Source organism: Mobula birostris, chromosome 24 (assembly GCF_030028105.1).
Source record: "Mobula birostris isolate sMobBir1 chromosome 24, sMobBir1.hap1, whole genome shotgun sequence".
In the NCBI taxonomy this organism is placed as follows: domain Eukaryota; kingdom Metazoa; phylum Chordata; class Chondrichthyes; order Myliobatiformes; family Myliobatidae; genus Mobula; species Mobula birostris.
In genome coordinates, this window is record NC_092393.1 from 64,141,286 (window position 1) to 64,162,190 (window position 20,905).

A 20,905-nucleotide genomic window follows, 5' to 3' on the forward strand; every position below is an offset into this window, starting at 1 on the left:
CATGCTAACTATTCCTAATCATATTATGCTTCTCCAAGTGTTCATAAATCCAGCCTCTCAGGATCTTTTCCATCAACTTACCAACCACTGAAGTAAGACTCACTGATCTATAACTTCTTGGGCTATCTCTACTCCCTTTCTTGAATAATGGAACAACATCTGCAACCCTCCAATCCTCTGGAACCTCTCCCCTTCCCATTGATGATGCAAAGATCATTGCCAGAGGCTCAGCAATCTCCTCCTTCGGCTCCCACAGCAACCTGAGGTACATCTCGTCCGGTCCCGGTGACTTGGCTAACTTGATGCTTTCCAAAAGCTCAAGCACATCCTCTTTCTTATTGTGTATATGCTCAATCTTTTCAATCTGCTGTAAGTCATCCCTACAATCGCCAAGGTCCTTTTTCGTAGTGAATACTGAAGCAAAGTATTCATTAAGTACCTCTGCTACCTTCTCCGGTTCCATACACACTTTTCTACTGTCACACTTGATTAGTCCTATTCTCTTGTGTCTTATCCTCTTGCTCTTCACATACTTGTAGAATACTTTGGGGTTTCCTTAATCCTGCTCACCAAGGCATTTTCATGGCCCCTTCTGGCTCTCGTAATTTCTTAAGCTCCTTTCTGCTAGCCTTATAATCTTCTAGATCTCTGTCATTACCTAGTTTTTTGAACCTTTCATAAGCTTTTCTTCTTGACGAGATTTAGAACAGCCTTTGTACACCATGGTTCCTGTACCCAACCATCCTTTCCCTGTCTCATTGGAACATACCTGTGCAGAACTCCACGCAAATATCCCCTGAACATTTGCCATATTTCTTCCGTGTGTTTCCCTGAGAACATCTGTTTCCAATTTATACTTCCAAGTTCCTGCCTGATAGCTTCATATTTCCCCTTACTCCAATTAAACGTTTTCCTAGCTTGTCTGTTCCTATCCCTCTCCAATGCTATGGTAAAGGAGATAGAATTGTGATCACCATCTCCAAATTCTGTCCCACTGACAGACCTGACACCTGACCAGGATCATTGCCCCAATACCAGATCAAGTACAGCCTCTCCTCTTGTAGGCTTATCTACATATTGTGTCAGGAAATCTTCCTGAACACACCTAACAAACTCCACTCTATCTAAATCCTTTGCTCTGGGGAGATGCTAATCAATATTGGGGAAATTAAAATCTCCCATCATGACAACTCTGTTATTATTGCACCCTTCCAGAATCTGTCTCCCTATCTGGTCCTCGATGTCCCCCTAACGATTGGGTGGTCTATAAAAAAAACACTTAGTGGAGTTATTGACCCCTTCCTGTTTCTAACTTCCACCCACAGAGACTCAGTAGACAATCCCTCCATGGCTTCCTCCTTTTCCGCAGCCGTGCCACTATCTCTGATCAGCAGTGCCACGCCCCCACCTCTTTTGCCCCCCTCCCCGTCCTTTCTGAAACATCTAAAGTCTGGCACTCGAAGTAACCATTCCTGCCCCTGAGCCATCCAAGTCTCTGTAATGGCCACAACATCATAGCTCCAAGTACTGATCCACGCTCTAAGCTCATCTGCTTTGTTCATGATACTCCTTGCATTTAAATAGACACATCTTAAACCATCAGTCTGAGCGCGTCCTTTCTCTATCACCTGCCTAACCTCCCTCACACACTGCCTACAAGTTTTCTCGATTTATGAGCCAACCACCCCTTCTTCCGTCTCTTCAGTTCGGATCCCATCCCCCAGCAATTCTAGTTTAAACTGCCCCCAATAGCCTTAGTGAATCTCCCTGCCAGGATATTGGTCCCCCTCGGATTCAAGTGCAACCCGTCCTTATTGTGCAAATCACATCTGCCCCAAAAGAGGTCCCAATGATCTGTAAATCTGAATCCCTGCCCCCTGCTCCAATCTCTCAGCTACGCACTTACCCTTCACCTCTTTCAAAGGTTCAATTTAATGTCAAAGAAATGTATACAATATACATCCTGAAATGCTTTTTCTTCGCAAACATCCATGAAAACAGACAAGTACCCCAAAGAATGAATGACAGTTGAACGTGGGAACTCCAAAGTCCCCCCCGCACATAAGCAGCAAGCAACGATCCCCCTCTACCCCTCAGCAAAAAAAAAGCCCACCCACTACCGAGCACAAGTGTGAGCTTGGTGATAGCAAAGACACAGACCTTGTAGTTTGGTTACCCCAAAGACTATTGCATTTCATCTAGCATTTGACAAACCACGGGTTCTCTCTCTCTCTCTGGCAAGGGAGAGGGAGGTGTCCCCCATTTTCACAGCAAGCGGGAGACATAACAACAACCCGCTGGTTTACGATGTTAAAAAGTCCGTTCCTTCGCTTTTACGAACTCTGCCTGAAGATCGCAAAGATCTCGGATCTTCGGGCCCATAGCAAAAAATTTTCCGGCCTCCCCGACGGCACACGAATCTCCTGTCAGGACGCACATGAGTCTCCTGTCAGGACACCGACCATCGATCCACCTGTCTCCAGAGCCCCAAGATCTTAGGCTTTCAAATTTGAGTCGGACTCTCAGACCGAACCCTTGGTGTGCCAAACGACAATGGCCGGTCCTGAAACCCCGAGAACGGGTCCCATTCCTGCAAAGAACCGAAGTCCGCGTGTAACTCCAGGTCAGGGTCTTCAAGCGAACCCTGAAAGGGAAAAATAAAGATATTAAGGATGGAAATAGAGCTGTTTCCAAAGATGCAAGCAAAGGAGACTCCGTTTAGCGCCATCTTAACTCCGCCTCCAGACTCCTATTCCTGTCCTCACTGTCGCGTGGCACAGGCAGTAATCCGAGATTACTACCCTTGTGGTCCTGCTTCTCAGCTTCTTTCCTAACTCCCTGTAGTCTGTGTTCAGGCCCTCCTCCCTTTTCCTACCTATGCCGTTGGTACTAATATGTACCATGAAGACAAGGTAAAAAACTTGAGCTTTTCTTTCCTTTGCTTTCTCTGAGTGAAGCCTTAAGATCACTACTGTATGTCCATTCAGATGATGACCCCAGCGCTTGCCCCTGCCTTCCTTAAATTTGTTCTCACTAATCAATCTCGCGTGCCAATTGCTTGCTGGTCAAAGCTCTATTACGCTGCAGTGGCTTGCTTTTGCCTTTTATCCTCAGGCAGTGGACCTGATTGAAGTCCCCTCCTCTCCTCTCAGAGAAATTTACTATTACCATTTAAACTTAAATGAAGACCCAGACTCCGGTATTACGTGATCACAGAGAGCCCACTAAGAGACTCTGATAAAGCGAGCACAGGCATAGTCTTTTATACTTTAGAGTACATGCTGTTGAACAGTTTTCAGGGGTCAACAGTTCCTGCTTAGACTTTATCAACATGCCTTACGCAAAATTAAACACAGGGTCTTCGTGTACACAGTCAACTCCCTATTAATTAGAAGAAACCAAGCTGTTAGTCCCTGTAGCCTTGAAGGCCGAAGGAACCTCCCCATTCATTGTAAGAAACCAAACCATTAGTCACGTTGTCTTGAGGGCTAAAGGTTCCTCCTTACACACAACATCCCGTGCATGATCAGTTCTTGATTACCAACAGGACTTACTACGTCTGTGTCTTATCAGTTCATTTCTAACAGGACTTGTTGCTAATGAGTATGAGTAGACAGACCCCATCTGCATCTCGCCCCGCTACTTGCATGATTTTGTTAACTTTTAATTCTCAGACTTAATTTCTTTCCACATCTCCAAACTTCTGGTGTCCAGATTGGCTGCTGGTCAAAGTTCCATTACACTGCCGCGACCCAGTCCTCGGGCAGTGGACCTGTTCCTGAATCGGGTGGTGTGAGTCCTGAGGCTCCTGTACCACCTTCCTGGTGTCAGCAGCAAGAAGAGAGCGTGACCTGGGTGGTGGGAGCCCCTGATGATGGACATGCTCAGTGGTGGGAGGGGCTGTACCATGATGGAGTGGGCTTTTTCCACTACTTTTTGAGGCTACCTTTAGAGTAGACACCATTGAAGGGGGCCAAGCCGAAGCTGTCGGGGAAAGGCTGGAATGTGACACTGATTCAGTGGATCACAGCCAGGATGGGTATGACAGTCCGAATGGGTGGGTTACCTGGTAGACAGGGGACATGTTATGTACAGTTGCGAGAAGAAGTTTGTGAACCCTTTGCAATTACCTGCTTTCTCTGCATTGATTACTCATTAAATGTGGTCTGATCTTCATTTCAGTCACAGTAATAGACAAACACAATCTGCCTAAACTAATAACACACAAGCAATTGTACTTTTCATGTCTTTATTGAATACATTGTTCAATCATTTACAGTCCAGGCTGGAAAAAGTACATGAACCCTTGTACTTAATAACTGGTAGAACCTCTTTTAGCAGCAGTAACCTCCAGCAAATATTTCCTGTAGCTGCTGATCAGACTTGCACAAAGGTGAGGAGGAATTTTAGATCAATCCTCCACACAAAAATCTTTCAGTTCAGCAATATTTCTGAGATACCTTGCATGAAGAGCCCTCTTCAGGTCATGTAACAGCATGTCAATTTGATTCAGGTCTGGACTCTGACTTGGCCATTCCAGAAAACAAATTTTCTTCTTTTTAAATCATTCTGTTGTCAATTTACTCCTGTGTTTTGGATCATTGTGTTGTTGCATCATCCAATTTCTATTAAGCTGCAGGTGACGGACCACTACCCTGACATTCTCCTGCAAAAAGTCTTGATACAAATTAATTCATTGTTCCCTCATCAACTGCAAGCTGTCCAGGCCCTGAGGCAGCAAAGCAGCACCAAACAATGATGCTCCTTCTACCACGCTTCACAGTTGGGTGAGGTTTTGCTGTTGGTGTGCAGTGCCCTTTTACCACCAAACATTTCTGCCAACACGTTCAACTTTTGTCTCATCTGTCCACAGAACACTGTCCCAGAAGCATTATGGAACATCCAGGTGGTGTTTTGCAAACTTGAGACAGGAGCAGTGGTATTTTTTTGGAGAGCAATGGTTTCTTCTGTGGTGTCCTTCCATGAACACCATTCTTGTTCAGTGTTTTTCTTATAGTGGACACATGAACAGAGACTTTAGCATTTTCTAAAGATTTCTGCTGACCTTTGCTGTTACCCTTGAGTTTTTTTTTCTCCTCCTCCTGAATTGCACGTTGAGCTTTTGATGTGATCTTTGCAGGATGCCCACCCCTAGGGAGAGTAGCGACGGTACTGAGTTTCCTCCATTTGTAGACAGTTTCTCTTACTGTGGACTGAAGAACATTCGGGTTTTTAGTATTGCTTTGGGAGCCTTTTCCAGCTTGCTGCATCTCTACAATTCTTCGGTCCTCTGACAGTTGTTTTGATCAAGGCATGGTGCAGATAAGCAGATCTTTTTTGAGAAGGGCAGGGTCTGTCAGTAACCTGACTTTATGTGTCATTCTCATAGGGCAGAGCACCCCTCCAATCCTATATCATTAATTGGAACACTTGACTCCAAGTAGCTTTTGTAGAAGGCATTACCCAAAGGTTCACATACTTTTTTGAACCGAGACTGTGATTGTTTAAAAGGTGTACTCCGTATTGATGAGAAGTACAATTGCTTATGTGTTATTAGTTTGGGTAAATAGTGTTTATCTATTTTTGTGACTTGGATGAAGATCAGACCACATTTTGAGTAATTTAAAGGGCCCACAAACGTTTTCTCGCAAATGTATGTTCTGTGACTAGGTGTTAGGAGTGGGGATATAAAATAGAACATCGAAAACCTACAGTACAATACAGGCCCTTTGGCCCACAAGGTTGTGCCGAACATGTCCGTACCTTAGAAATTACTAGGCTTACCTATAGCCCTCTATTTTACAAAGCTCCATGTACCTATCTAAATGTCTCTTAAAAGACCCTATTGTATCTGCCTCCACCACCGTTGCTGGCAGCTCATTCCATGCACTCACCACTCTCCGAGTTAAAAACTTACCCCGGATATCTCCTCTGTACCTACTCCCCAGCACCTTAAAACTGTGTCCTGTTGTGTCAACCATTTCAGCCCTGGGAAAAAGCCTCTGACTATCCACACAATCAATGCCTCTCATCATTTTATACACCTCTATCAGGTCACCTCTCATCCTCCGTTGCTCCAAGGAGAAAAGGCCAAGTTCACGCAACCTATTCTCATAAGGCATGCTCCCCAATCCAGGCAACATCCTTGTAAATCTCCTCTGCACCCTTTCTATGGCTTCCACATCCTTCCTGTAGTGAGGCGACCAGAGCACAGTACTCCAAGTGGGGTCTGACCAGGGTCCTATATAGCTGCAACATTACCTCTCAGCTCCTAAATTCAATTCCACGATTGAGGAAGGCCAATGCACTGTATGCCTTCTTAACCACAGTCAACTTGCGCAGCTGCTTTGAGCGTCCTATGGACTCGGACCCCAAGATCCCTCTAATCCTCCACACTGCCAAGAGTTTTACCATTAATCCTATATTCTGCCATCATATTTGACCTACCAAAATGAACCACTTCACACTTATCTGTGTTGAACTCCATCTGCCACTTCTTAGCCCAGTTTCGCATCCTATCAGTGTCCTGCTGTAACCTTTGACAGCCCTCCACACTATCCACAACACCTCCAACCTTTGTGTTATCAGCAAACTTACTAATCCACGCCTCCACCTCCTCATCCAGGTCATTTATAAAAATCACAGAGTAGGGGTCCCAGAAGAGATCCCTGAGACACACCACTGGTGACCAACCTCCATGCAGAATATGACCCGTCTACAACCAGTCTTTGCCTTCTATGGGCAAGCCAGTTCTGGATCCACAAAGCAATGTCTCCTTGGATCCTATGCCTCCTTACTTTCTCAATAAGCCTTGCATGGGACACCTCATCAAATAAGAATGTTGTGCCCACCTTTTAACCTACTCAAAGATCAATCTAGCCCTTCCCTCCTACACAGCCACATCATTTCCTATCATCATGTGCATATCGAAGGGTTTCTTAAATGTCCCTAATTTATTTGACTATCACCACCACTGGCAGGGCATTCTACACACCCACCAGTATGTGTTTTTCTTTAAAAAAAAAACACCTCTGTTTGACATTCTCCTAATACTTTCTTTCCATTACACTAAACGGATTAGCCATTTCAACACTAGGAAAAGGACTCTGGATATCCACTCAACTTCAGCCTCCTATCATCTTGTACACCTCTATCAACTTGCCCCTCATTCTCCATGCCAAAAAGAAATAGCCTAGCTTGCTCAATCTCTACTTATAATGCATGCTTTCTCATCTAGGAGGTAACATCCTGGTAAATCCCATCTGTAGCCTCTCTGTAATGGAGCCTGGGGATGGGTATGTTTGCTCCTCTGAGTGTTGTTAATTGCGTGGGGTTGGGGTATGGGTTCTCGAGCTGGGTGTTGGTGGGGTAGGGTTGGGGATTACCTTGTGTGAGCTTGGTGGTGCTAGTTGAGGTGGGATTGGGGATTTCCTCGGGTGTGAGGTCTGGGTTAGGTTGGATTGGGGGTTACTTCGGGTGTGAGTTTTGGGTGTTCTCGGGCGTGAGTTCTGGGTGGTGTTGGTTGAGGTGGATTTGGGGATTTCCTCAGGTGTGAGGTCCGGGTTGAGGTGGAATTGGTGGTTCCTTGGGTGTGAGGTCTGGGTCTGGCTGTTGTTGGTTGAGGTGGGATTGGGGATTTCCTCAGGTGTGAGGTCTGGGTGTTGTTGGTTGAGGTGGGATTGGGTATTTCCTCAGGTGTGAGGTCTGGGTGTTGTTGGTTGAGGTGGGATTGGGGATTTCCTCAGGTGTGAGGCCTGGGTGTTATTGGTTGAGTTGGGATTGGGGATTCCCTGGGGTGTGAGGTCTGGGTTGAGGTGGGATTGGTGGTTACCTCGGGTGTGAGGTCTGGGTGTTGTCGGTTGAGGTGGGATTGGGGATTTCCTCGGGTGTGAGGTCTGGGTGGTGTTTGTTGAGATTTCATTGGGGATTTCCTCAGATGTGAGATCTGGGTGGTGTTTGTTGAGATTTCATTGGGGATTACTTCGGGTGTGAGATCTGGGTGGTGTTGGTTGAGGTTTGATTAGGGATTACCTCAGGTGTGAGATCTGGGTGGTGTTTGTTGAGATTTTATTGGGGATTACCTCGGGTGTGAGATCTGGGTGGTGTTGGTTGAGGTTTGATTAGGGATTACCTCGGGTGTGAGATCTGGGTGGTGTTTGTTGAAATTTCATTGGGGATTACCTCGGGTGTGAGATCCGGGTGGTGTTTGTTGAAATTTCATTGGGGATTACCTCGGGTGTGAGATCTGGGTGGTGTTGGTTGAGATTTCATTGGGGATTACCTCAGGCATGACTTCCCTGCTCTCTCTGTAGCTTCGGTTGCTGGTGGACTCCGGAAACGGGGAGAAGGCTGTGCAAGTGATTGATTCTGCATGCAGAGGATTTGGGAACTCCCTGGAGATGTGGCAGAGCAGCCTGGAGGTTCTTCTGCAGCTACAGAGTCCTGGTGTTGGGCACCTCTTCCGGGAGGCTTTCCGGGAAGTGCCCCCCTCAGTGAGTTTCTGTAACTTCACCTTGGCATTGGTACTGAGACACAGATTACACAGATGTGTAGTAACTTCCCACTCTGCCACCTGGTCCGGCCCCTGATTCAGTTCCTTCATGTCTCTGCCCGTGTCCCTGACATTGACCTGCTGCTAGTGGATTTGTGGCTACGCTGGGACAAGGAATGCCCACTCCCTTTCTCACTTTCTGTGTAGTTCCTAGAACACTGAAGTAACAGCCACACTCCTGTGCTGCGGGGAGCTGTGGAACGTGCAGCTCCGAACCAGATATTCAGGACAAACAAATCATGGGACTGATGGAGAAGGTTGAGGTGCTTTGATCCAGTGATTAGCCTGAGCTTGTATCTGCCCTTGTGTATGGGTACTGCTGGAGTGAGGGGGTCATCCAGTGACACAGCATGTGTCTGGTGAGGGTGTATGACACTGGGGGTGTGCGCCACATGGAATAATACAGTGTCTGCTGGGCCAGTGGTCCGTTTCATTCCTGATGTGCAATGGATCTGCAGCTGCTGGAAATCTGCAGTATCACACACAAAATGCTGGAGGACCTCAGCAGGTCAGGAAGCAGCTATGGAGAGGAATAAGCAGTTGATGTTTCAGGCTGAGATTGTTCATCAGGACTGGAAATGAGATGGGCAGGAGTGGGGTAGGACATAAGAGTGCAGCCTGGCAAGAGATGGGTGTGACCAGATGAGGGGGGATGGTGTGATGAGAGAGGAAATTGTTGGGAGGTGAAGGGTTGAAGAAGAAGGAAACCCCTTTCATTTCCCCCTCTGTGTCCTGCTGGCTTTCTGGTTTCTCTGAACTTGGTTCCTTCACTGTCGGTTGTTGAATCTGCAGATGATGCTTATCATCCAGTCGTGAGCTCTGCCACAGACACTACATTGCACCAGTCCATGTACACACACAGCTTTCCACTTTGCCCAAAGTTATCAGTTCTGGTATTTCTACATTTTGTCTCCTCTGATTCCCGTTTGGCCCGAAGTAAATTAGAAATGGTCGCATTTCGTCTCCTCTTCAGCCCACTTGTTGCCCTTTCTCCCCATCTCTGGTTGGTTCTGCTGCTTGATCATTGAGGTGATCTGTGTTTCAGGACTTCACTCTGAGCTGGTGACACTGTAAGCACACCCATCCATGGTGAAGCGTTTTCCCAATTTCTGCCTTTCTGTTCCCTGTAGCTATACAATCCTGAGTCGCTGCCCAGTGCTCTGCTTACTTCCAAAAGCCTCGCACTGCTGTCTCTGGCCCACACACCTTCTTGGTGGCCAGCAGCTGAATGTGCCTTGGTTTGAGTTTTAGTCTCCTCCTTCCTTTTCCAGGACAGTTTACCACTCTGGCTTCTGTACCTGAGGTGGAGCGAGTCTACAAGCGGTGTCAACGAGACAGAAGCTCTCTATCAGGTAGGTACCTGTCTCACTGAACTCTGTTCCTGTCTCGTTGAACTCCGTGCTGCTCTATGCCACACTTGTTCTTAACTTAACGGTGATTGTTCTCACAGCAAGCCCTGCGGACATCTATCCCAGCCATCTCTGTAAGCGTGAAGGAGAATTACCTAGACTGGGCCTTCAGGATGGGCGGCCACAGTAAGGCACGGAAGGTGTTTGCCAGGTAGTATCCCAGTGCTCACAGCTCAGTTAATGATTGGATGGTTACTTGTTGGTGGGACGAAGGTGAGCAGGTTGCAGAGTCCATATCTTTGGGATGACACGATAGTGTAGCAATTAGTGTAAGCTGTTACAGCAGTAACAATCAGGGTTCAATCCCTACCGATATCTGTAAGGAGTTTGTATGTTCTCCTCGTGACCACGTGGGTTTCCTCTGGGTGCTCCAATTTCCCCCCACAGTCCAAAAAGTGCACATAAGGGTTAGTGAGTTGTGTTGGGGCTGGAAACATGGGGACACTTGGAGGCTGCCCCTAGTATATCTCTGCTGATTTCATTTGACGCAAATGACACATTCTTCTGTATGTTTCAAGTACAAGTGACCAATAAGCTAATCTCAGATGTAACTATAATCCTCCATTCTAGGCAACAACCTACTGAATCTCCTATTTAGATTAATAGTCTCACAGCCTCGTACCTCCATGCCAGCAAAGATGTCCATCTACGCTAATCTCAACTGCCTCTGTTTGTCATGTATCACATCCCTTTTCTATCAACCTACCTGTCCAAATGTCCCCATGTCTGCCACTTCCTGTGGTAGTTAATTCCATATACCCACGCATACGTATACCCTGTCTGCTCTCCATTCCATCCTGTAGTGTGGCAACGGGAACTTGGGTTGTTTTCCTGGAGGGAGTGATGCTGACAGAGGTAGATAAAATTATCAGGGGTAGTACTGGATTCTGATGTGTAAATCTTTTAGAGGTCAGGAACAACGCATAAACTTGTGGCTTCACAATCGTTTGATAACAATATGGATGGGGTCACTGCAACGTGAAGAAGAGAGAAACTAAAAATGGCGTCTTACATAGAACATCTACTTTTATACTGAAGAAAAGAAAAAATCCATAGATAACAATAAACCAATTAGAAAATACTTAGTCAAAACTGCAGTAAAAATTAACCAATGAGGAAACACTTCACTTAAAGAAGCTCGGCATTATACTTTGTACAGCCACTAGAGGCATATTAAACTTGTGCAGATGAAAGGCTATTTAAATACAAGCAGATAATTAATTGTAATTGTTAAACTGCAAAGAAAATTACAGTTAACCAGTCTATTCCAGAAAATAAACAATCATATCCAACAGTAGATAGCCAGATCTGTTTGCCACGGTAGGGGTGTCTGAAACTAAAGGGCGGGGGGAGGGTTTAAAGGGGATCTGAGGGATAGAGTGAATGGCCTCTGGTTTGGTTTCCTTGTACCTGATAACCAAAGACAGTAACCTTGATGAGAAAATCTACTGTCCAACCACACCTCCCCAGTCGCAGCAAGTGTTCAGACTGGGCTGTCATCTCTCTCTTTTCTGTTCCAGTCTCCACGAGAACAGGCCCTTCTCCCTGGAGTTCTTCAGGAAAATGATTGCGATGGAGAAGGACCAGGTGAGCTTGGGGATGGGAGAGGTGAGGAACACAGGGTAGAGTGTGGGCTGGGCTGGACTGGAGGAGGTGTGGTGGGATAAACAGATACATGGGACTGTTACCAGTTCTGCCTGTTTGTTAGGGTACGATTTGTAACCATGGTCCCAAATGTAGCCTGTGTGGGGAGTGTAACAATCCACACAGGCTACAGAACATGGGCATTTCTGGGCAGTCGAGACGATACTAATGAACACTCAGCCAGCTCGTCACGTGGAACATTGCTGCTGCTGCTACTTTGCGGGGTGTGAAATGTGCAGTGTTTCTGGATAGGGGAGATGATACCGGTAAACACTCAGCCAGCTCGTTGTGTGGAACATTGCTGATGATGGTAATTTGCGGGCTGTGATTTGTCCCACAGGATTGCAGCAGCATGCAGCGCCTGAGGGAATACTATGAGCGAGCTCTTCGAGAGTATGGATCCACAGACGCAGGTAACAATGGCAGTGAGACTGAGCCTGTTGACAACATCACTGAACTATCTCTGCCCTGCCATTGCTGTGGTAGCTAGAAGGAGCACAGGTCACAGGTCAGCTGCTGCTTCCAGGGCCTTCAAATGCTATCACTTCCTTCTCAACATAAACCAAGGCGGGGGGGGGGGGAAGGTGCAGTGGGCGAGGGAGTCAGGTAGTGGACTGGAACTGGAACATCCAGTATTAGTCTGCCCCTTACGAGGGTTTCTCACAGCCCAGTTCAAAACAGGCAGACTGAGTCAAACACAGAGTGAAGCTCCCTCCAACCATCCATCGCACTCCAGGGTCAAATAGAGAGTGAAGCTCTTTCCACACTGTCCCATCACAAACTCCCACGGTCAGACACAATGAAGCTCCCTCTACGCCACGCCATCCCATCATACATTCCCGGGCACAGACACAGGGTGACCTTCCCTCTACACTGTCCCATCACACACACACCTGGGGTCAGACACAGTGACCTTTCCTCTACATCTTTCCAACACACACACACCTGGGGTCAGACACAGTGAGCTTCCCTCTACACCCTTCCAACACACACACCTGGGATCAGACACAGGGAGCTTCCCTCTACATACATACACACACACACACACACACACACACACACACACACACACACCCCCCCCCTGGGGTCAGTCACAGTGACCTTCCCTCTACACCCTTCCAACACACACACACCTGGGCTCAGACACAGGGAGCTTCCCTCTACACCCTTCCAACACACACACCTGGGGTCAGACACAGGGAGCTTCCCTCTACACCCTTCCAACACACACACCTGGGGTCAGACACAGGGAGCTTCCCTCTACACCCTTCCAACACACACACACCTGGGGTCAGACACAGGGAGCTTCCCTCTACACCCTTCCAACACACACACACACCTGGGGTCAGGCACAGGGAGCTTCCCTCTACACCCTTCCAACACACACACACACACCTGGGGTCAGACACAGGGAGCTTCCCTCTACACCCTTCCAACACACACACACACACACACACCTGGGGTCAGACACAGGGAGCTTCCCTCTACACCCTTCCAACACACACACACCTGGGGTCAGACACAGGGAGCTTCCCTCTACACCCTTCCAACACACACACACACCTGGGGTCAGACACAGGGAGCTTCCCTCTACACCCTTCCAACACACACACACCTGGGGTCAGGCACAGGGAGCTTCCCTCTACACCCTTCCAACACACACACACACACCTGGGGTCAGACACAGGGAGCTTCCCTCTACACCCTTCCAACACACACACACACACACACACCTGGGGTCAGACACAGGGAGCTTCCCTCTACACCCTTCCAACACACACACACCTGAGGTCAGACACAGGGAGCTTCCCTCTACACCCTTCCAACACACACACACACCTGGGGTCAGACACAGGGAGCTTCCCTCTACACCCTTCCAACACACACACACCTGGGGTCAGACACAGGGAGCTTCCCTCTACACCCTTCCAACACACACACACACACCTGGGGTCAGACACAGGGAGCTTCCCTCTACACCCTTCCAACACACACACACACCTGGGGTCAGACACAGGGAGCTTCCCTCTACACCCTTCCAACACACACACACACCTGGGGTCAGACACAGGGAGCTTCCCTCTACACCCTTCCAACACACACACACCTGGGGTCAGACACAGGGAGCTTCCCTCTACACCCTTCCAACACACACACACACACACACCTGGGGTCAGACACAGGGAGCTTCCCTCTACACCCTTCCAACACACACACACACACACACACCTGGGGTCAGACACAGGGAGCTTCCCTCTACACCCTTCCAACACACACACACACACACACACCTGGGGTCAGACACAGGGAGCTTCCCTCTACACCCTTCCAACACACACACACCTGGGGTCAGACACAGGGAGCTTCCCTCTGCACCCTTCCAACACACACACACCTGGGGTCAGACACAGGGAGCTTCCCTCTACACCCTTCCAACACACACACACACACACACACACACACACCTGGGGTCAGACACAGGGAGCTTCCCTCTACACCCTTCCAACACACACACACACCTGGGGTCAGACACAGGGAGTTTCCCTCTACACCCTTCCAACACACACACACCTGGGGTCAGGCTCTCACCACTTCACCCCATCTCATATTGCCAGGGTCAGATTCAGAGTGAAGCTCCCTCCACACTGTCCCAGGAACAGACACCGCGAAGCTCTCTTCTTACTTGTGATGCAGAATATTTTTTTTGAGAACAGACGATCCCATCACACACTCCAAGGGTGAGAAACTAAGTCTCTGCTTCACTTAGTCCCATCACGTACTCCTGGGGTCAGACACAGAGTGAAGCTCCTTTCACACTTGTGATGCAGAATTTATTTTTTTAAAATACAGATTAGATAATCAAATTTGAAATCACTTCCCAGAGCCTGTTTCGTTTACCAGTAAGTTGTCACAGATTGAACAATCAGTACTGGTGTCCCAGCTGCCTCTCTCAGTGACTCTCTGTTGCTTAAGGGGTTCCTAAGAGCTGTGCATCATCTGTTGTGGTATTAACACCATGGGGGGGTGGGTAGGCTGTGAATGGGGGTGGGGGTAGGGAGAGGGAGATGGGAGGGAGTGCTGTAGTGCATCCTGGCCATGAGAGTTTACAGACATGTTTCCCGTGCTATTGTGACAGACCTGTGGCTGGATTACATCCGGGAGGAGCAGAGCCACCCCTATGGGAGAGCTGAGCTGACGGGACAGATTCACTGGAGAGCCATGAAGGTCCTGCAGGGAGTGGAGATGGAGAGGTTTGTGTCCCAATACACACTGCTGCAGACAGGCCACCTGTAGGTCATGGCTGCCCCTCCACTCCTCTTCTGCCTTCAGGGAGGGATGGGAAGCACTCCTTCACCCACCAGTGCCTGTGATTCCGGCATCAGGTCAGGATTCTCCGGAGTCTCCCAGTCCCAGTCTGGATTCCTACTGGGAGTGTGACCTGTGCGGTGAACTGATGGGGATCCAGACGTGCTGTGTGTCGGACTAGAGATGTTGAATGTGTACTCTGTGAATAAAGTTCTGGTTGTCATATCTTCCATACACCTCGTCTCCATTCAACCTGGTGGGGGGGGGGGGGGGAATTGTGGTTCCAAGAGAGTCGAGTCGGAGTGGAGGGGAGCTCCAGGTATTTGACCGAGAGACAGTGAAGAACTGGTATCTCTGATTCAAGATAATGTGGAGAGAACGTGCATACATTGTGGAGATGGGCATCACTTGGTACTTTAGCGCCGTGACTTTTACTTGCTGGGCCTGAATGTTGTCCACACCTCAATGGCCGTGGACATGGGCTGCTTTATCACCTGCATTAAGGAGGTGTGAGCAGAACTGAATGCGGGGCACTTCTGGTGACAAGGGTCACTGATGGAGCAGCTAAAGGTGGCTGGATTCAGGACCGCCCAGAGGAACCCCCTACACTGAGAAACCTCTGGTCACTGCCCAGAGGAACCCCAAAACAATGCCTCCCACACTGAGGATCCCTCTCACTGATTCCCCTCCCCCCACAGGACACTGCAGCTTCAGACTATTATTACAGAAAAGATACTAGCTTGGATCGAGATTGGCTGACGGGCATGAGGCAATGAGTAGGAATAAAAGGGGTCTTTTCAAGGTGATTGCCAGTGACTAGTGTTGTTCCACAGGGGCTGGTATTGGCATTGCGTCTTGCACATTATATATCAATGATTTGGATGATGGAAATGATGGCTTGTGGCCAGGTCTGTGAATGCCACGAGGATGGGTGCAGGGGCAGGTAGTGTTGAGGAACTGGGGGTCCTTCAGAAGGACTTGGTTGGAATATAGTGTTGAGATGTGTGTAGTCATAGTGTGATAGAACCGTACGACACAAAGATAGGCCCTACAGCCCATCTAGTCTGTGCCAAACCGTTAGTCTGCCTCGTCCCACTAAGCTGCACCAAGACCATTAGCCCTCTATATCCCTACATCCATGTACCTATCCAAGCTTCTCTTAAACATTGAAATCAGTCTTGCCCACACCACTTGTGCTGGTGGCTCATTCCACAGTCTAAACCGAGTGAAGAAGTTTCCCTTGATGTTCCCATTAAATTTCTCACTTTTCACCCTTAACCCATAATCTCTGGTTGTAGTCCCACCCAATATCAGTGAAAAAAGCCTGCTTGCATGTACCCCTATAATTATTGATACCTGTTATCAAATTTCCTCTCAATCTTCTACCTCCCAAGGAATAAAGTTTAACCTATTCAATTTTTCCTTATAACTCAGGTCCTCCAGACTGGGTAAGCATCCTTGTAAATTTTCTCTGTACTCTTCCAACTTATTTACAACTTTCCTGTAGGTAGGTGACCAAAACTGTACACAATTCTCCAAATTAGGGCTTGCGTCTTATACAACACAATATTCCATCTCCTGTACTCAGTACTTTGATTTAAAAGTTTTCTTTACGACCCTATCTACCTGTGACAACACTTTCAAGGAGTTTTGGATCTGTATTCCCAGATCCCCCCGCTCTACCACACTCCACTTTTCCACCCTATTTTTTCCATCTGGTCCAGGTCCCACTGTTAGCTCTGATAATCTTCCTTGTATCAACTACACCCTCAATCTTGGTGTCATCTGCAAATTTGCTGATCCAGTTAACCACATCATCACACAGATTGTTGATATAGATGAAAAACAACATCAGACCCAGCACCGATCCCTGTGTTACTCCATTAATCTCAGGCCTCCAGTCAAAGAGGCAACCATCTACAACCACGCTGACTTCTTCGGCAAAGCCAAAATTTAATACAATTTACTAGCTTATCTTGAATGCCGAGCGACTGAACTTCTTACCAATCTCCCATGTTGACCTTGTCAAAAGCCTTGCTAAAATCCATGCAGATAACATCCACTACCTTGCCTTCATCAACTTTCCTGGTAACTTCAAGCTCTACAAGATTGGTTAGACACAACTCGCTGTAGAAGGCATGTTGACTATTACTAATCAGTCCTGGTCTATCCAAAGACTTAGATATCCAGTCCCTGAGAATACCCTTCCAGTAACTTCCCCAGTACTGATGTCAGATTCGCCATCCTACAATTTCCTAACTTGTACTTGGAGCCTTTCTTCAACAGAACATTAACTATCCTCTAGCGCTTCGCCCATGGCCAAAGACATCTGCATGATGATAGAAGGAATAAAGGAAGACACTTATTTTCTAAATAGGAGGCAGATTCAGAAATCAGAGGTGCAAAGGGGCTTGGGAGTCTTATGCAGGATCTAACATCAGTGGTAAGGAAGGCAAATGCAATGTTTGCATTCATTTTGAAAGGACTAAAATACAAAAGCAAGCATGTAATGCCGAGGATTTAAAAGGCATTCATCAGACCGCACAGAGTATTGTGAGCAGTTTTGGGCTCCTTATCTAAGAAAGGGTGAGCTAGTATTGGAAATGTACAAAAGAGATTCACAAGAATGAGTCCAGGAATGAAAGGGTTAATGTATTGTTACAAGTATTAACCCTCAACAATAAATGATGAGTTAGGCTCAAAGAGAATGTACTTACTGACAAGTACATTCATTGGCTCAGTTCAAAAGCAAGTGAATTTACAAATCTGATTACCTGTGTGCACACCCACTGGGCCTCCATGAACAGTCACAGAACAGAAAGGAGTTTATGCTGGCCAGGCAGTCCTCATGGTCCTAATTGTCGTCTCCACCTTTCCCCATATCTCAAAAGATGTGTTGTCATTGGAGAGAGTCCAGAGGAGGTTCACGATGATGATTCTGGGAATGAAGGGGTTAACCTGAGGAGCGTTTCACAGTTTTGGGCCTGTACTCACTGGAATTTAGAAGAATGTAGAGTGGCAAGTCACCTGGGCCCGATGGACTGCACCCTAGGGTTCTGAAAGAGGTGGCGGTAGAGATTGTAGAGGCATTAGAAATGATCTTTCAAAAATCATTAGACTCTGACATAGTGCCAGAGGACGGGAAAATTCCAAATGTCACTCCACTCTTTAAGAAAGGAGGAAGGCAACAGAGAAGAAATTATAGACCGGTTAGCCTGACCTCGGTGGTTCAGAAGATGTCTGAGTCATTTGTTAAGGATGAGGTTATAGAGTACTTGGTGGCACAGGACAAGATAGGACAAAGTCAAACAACAGGAATTCTGCAGATGCTGGAAATTCAAGCAACACACACCAAAGTTGCTGGTGAACGCAGCAGGCCAGGCAGCATCTCTAGGAAGAGGTACAGTCGACATTTCAGGCCGAGACCCTTTGTCAGGACTGAAAGGGTCTCGGCCTGAAATGTCAACTGTACCTCTTCCTAGAGATGCTGCCTGGCCTGCTGCGTTCACCAGCAACTTTGATGTAGGACAAAGTCAACATGGTTTCCTTATGGGAAAATCTTGCCTGACCAACCTGTTGGAATTCTTTGAGGAGATTATAAGTAGGATAGATAAAGGGGATGCAATGGATGTTTTATATATTTGGACTTTCAGAAGGCCTTTTTCAAGCTGCCACATATGAGGCTGCTTACCAAGTTAAGAGCCCATGGTAGTATAGGAAAGTTACTGACATGGTTCGAGCATTGGCTGGTTGGTAGGAGGCAGTGAGTGGAAATAAAAGGATCCCTTTCTGGTTGGCTGCCAGTGACTAGTGGTGTTCCACAGGGGTCAGTGTTGGGACCACTTCTTTTTATGCTGTATATCAATGATTTAGATGATGGAATAGAAGATTCAAGATTCAAAGATTCAAAAAACTGTATTGTCATTCTAACCGGGCATCAGCTCTTCAGGGCAGAATGAGACAGCATTTCCCAGGAGCCGTGCAATCATAACATAACAAACACAACACTAAATCATAAACGTAACAATAAATAGTAAAACACAACAGCCACATGTCAGTTAAAATCAAGTTGTAAGTGTCCAGTGCAAGTTAAAAGTGTCCAAAGCAGAGTCAGGTAGAGCAGCTATTTAGCAGTCTGACTGCCTGTGGGAGGAAGCTGTTTAGTAGCCTTGTGGTTTTAGTTTTGATGCTCCTGTAACGTTTGCCTGATGGCAGAAGAACAAACAGTTCATGGTGAGGGTGTGAGGGGTCTTTAATGATGTACTGTGCCTTCTGGGGGCATCGACTCTGGAAGAGGTCTTGGACAGAAGGTAGAGAGACCCCAATAGCCTTCTCTGCTCCCCTAACCACCCTCTGCAAGGCTTTTTTGCCAACAGCACTGCAGCTGGTTTTACCAGGTTGTGATGCAAAAGGTCAGCACACTCTCAACCACGCCTCTGTAGAATGTAGTTAAGATGTTAGAAGGCTTTGTTGCCAGGTTTGCAAATGATACAAAGATTGGTGGAGAGACAGGTAGTGCTGAGGAAACAGGTAGGCTGCAGAAGGACTTAGACAGATTAGGAAAATTGGCAAGGGTGGCAAATGAAGTACAATGTTGGAAAGTGCATGGTCTTCACTGGAAGTAGAAATAAATGTGCAAACTATTTTCTAAATGGGGAGAAAATCCAAAAATCTGAGATGCAAAGAGACTTGGGAATCATTGTACAGAACACCCTAAAGGCTGCCTTGCAGGTCGAGTCAGTGATGAGGAAGGCAAATGCAATGTTAGCATTCCCTCCCTCCCTCCCTCCCTCCCCCCCGCCCCCCCCCCCCCGCAAAAGAAGTCCAGGTTACAAGAGCAGGGATGTGATGCTGAGCTTTATAAGACACTGGGGCGGCCTCACTGAACATTATGAACAGTTTTGGGCTCCTCATCCAAAAAAAGATGTACTGGCATTGGAGAGGGTTCAGAGGAGGTTCACAAGGATGATTCCAGGAATGAAAGGGTTATCATACGAGGAACGTTTGATAACTCTGGGTCTGTGCTTGCCGGAACTTAGAGGGATAAGGTGGGGGATCTCATTGAAATCTTTCAAATATTGAAAGGCCTAGACAGAGTAGATGTGGAAAGGATCTTTCCCATGGTGCCATTGCTATTACAAAGGAAAAAGTGTTAGGCAAACTGAGAGGTCTTAAGGTGGATAAGTCACCTGGGCCAGATGGACGACATCCCAGAGTCCTGAGAGAGGTGGCTGAAGAGATAACGGATGCATTTATCACGATCTTTCAAAAATCACTTGAATCTGACATGGTCCTGGAGGACTGGAAGATTGGAAACGACACTCCACTCTAAGAAGGGAGGAAGGGAAAAGAAAGGAAATTATAGGCCAGTTAGCCTAACCTCAGTGGACGGGAAAATGTTGGAGTCCATTATTAAGGATGAGGTTCTGAGGTACTTGGAGACTAGTGATAAAATAAGTCAGTCAACATGGTTTCTGTGAAGGGAAATTTTGCCTCACAAATCTGTTAAAAGTTCAAAGAATTAACAAGCAGGGTGGACAAAGAAGAGGCAGTGGATGTCATTTAATTGGATTTTCTGAAAGCATTTTAGTGAGGTACCACACATGAAGCTGCTTAACAAGATAAAATCCTATGGCATTACAGGAAAGATACTGACATGGATAGTAGAATGCTTGACAAGGAATGAAAGGAGTCTTTTCTGGTTGGCTGATGGTGACTAGTGTTTCTCAGGGGTCAGTATTGGGACCACTACTTCTACATTTTTTAAAAAAGTGATTTAGATAATAGAATTGACGATTTTGTGGCAGAGTTTGCAGGTGATACGAAGATCGCTGGAGGAGTATGTAGTGTTGAAGAAGAAATGTGATTGCAACAGGACTTAAACAAATTGGAAGAATGGGCAAAAAAGTGACAGATGGAATAATGCTGGGAAATGTATGTGTAACCCTCAGGCTTGCGTTCGTCTAGGGGAATCAGTCTTCGGCCCCGCCAAACT

The 20,905-nt window shown here is 47.1% G+C and overlaps 1 protein-coding gene and 1 long non-coding RNA gene across 2 annotated transcripts in view; one reads left to right on the forward strand and one right to left on the reverse strand.

The window, feature by feature from the left end:
- utp6 (UTP6 small subunit processome component) overlaps positions 1-15,133 on the forward strand; it is a 34,870-nt gene extending 19,737 nt beyond the window's left edge. The window contains exons 14-19 of the mRNA XM_072242469.1: positions 8,313-8,492; positions 9,823-9,903; positions 10,002-10,111; positions 11,481-11,547; positions 11,945-12,017; positions 14,741-15,133. Of these exons, the coding sequence (XP_072098570.1) occupies positions 8,313-8,492; positions 9,823-9,903; positions 10,002-10,111; positions 11,481-11,547; positions 11,945-12,017; positions 14,741-14,898 (669 nt within the window). The 3' untranslated portion in view covers positions 14,899-15,133. The remainder of the gene's footprint in view (positions 1-8,312; positions 8,493-9,822; positions 9,904-10,001; positions 10,112-11,480; positions 11,548-11,944; positions 12,018-14,740) is intronic.
- LOC140187304 (uncharacterized) lies at positions 1,433-20,888 on the reverse strand. Its single transcript, XR_011883057.1, has 4 exons — positions 20,100-20,888; positions 17,685-17,966; positions 10,667-10,931; positions 1,433-2,644 (listed from the first exon to the last, which is right to left on the reverse strand). It is a non-coding gene; the product is annotated as an uncharacterized lncRNA (long non-coding RNA).
- Positions 20,889-20,905: the final 17 nt, after the last annotated feature.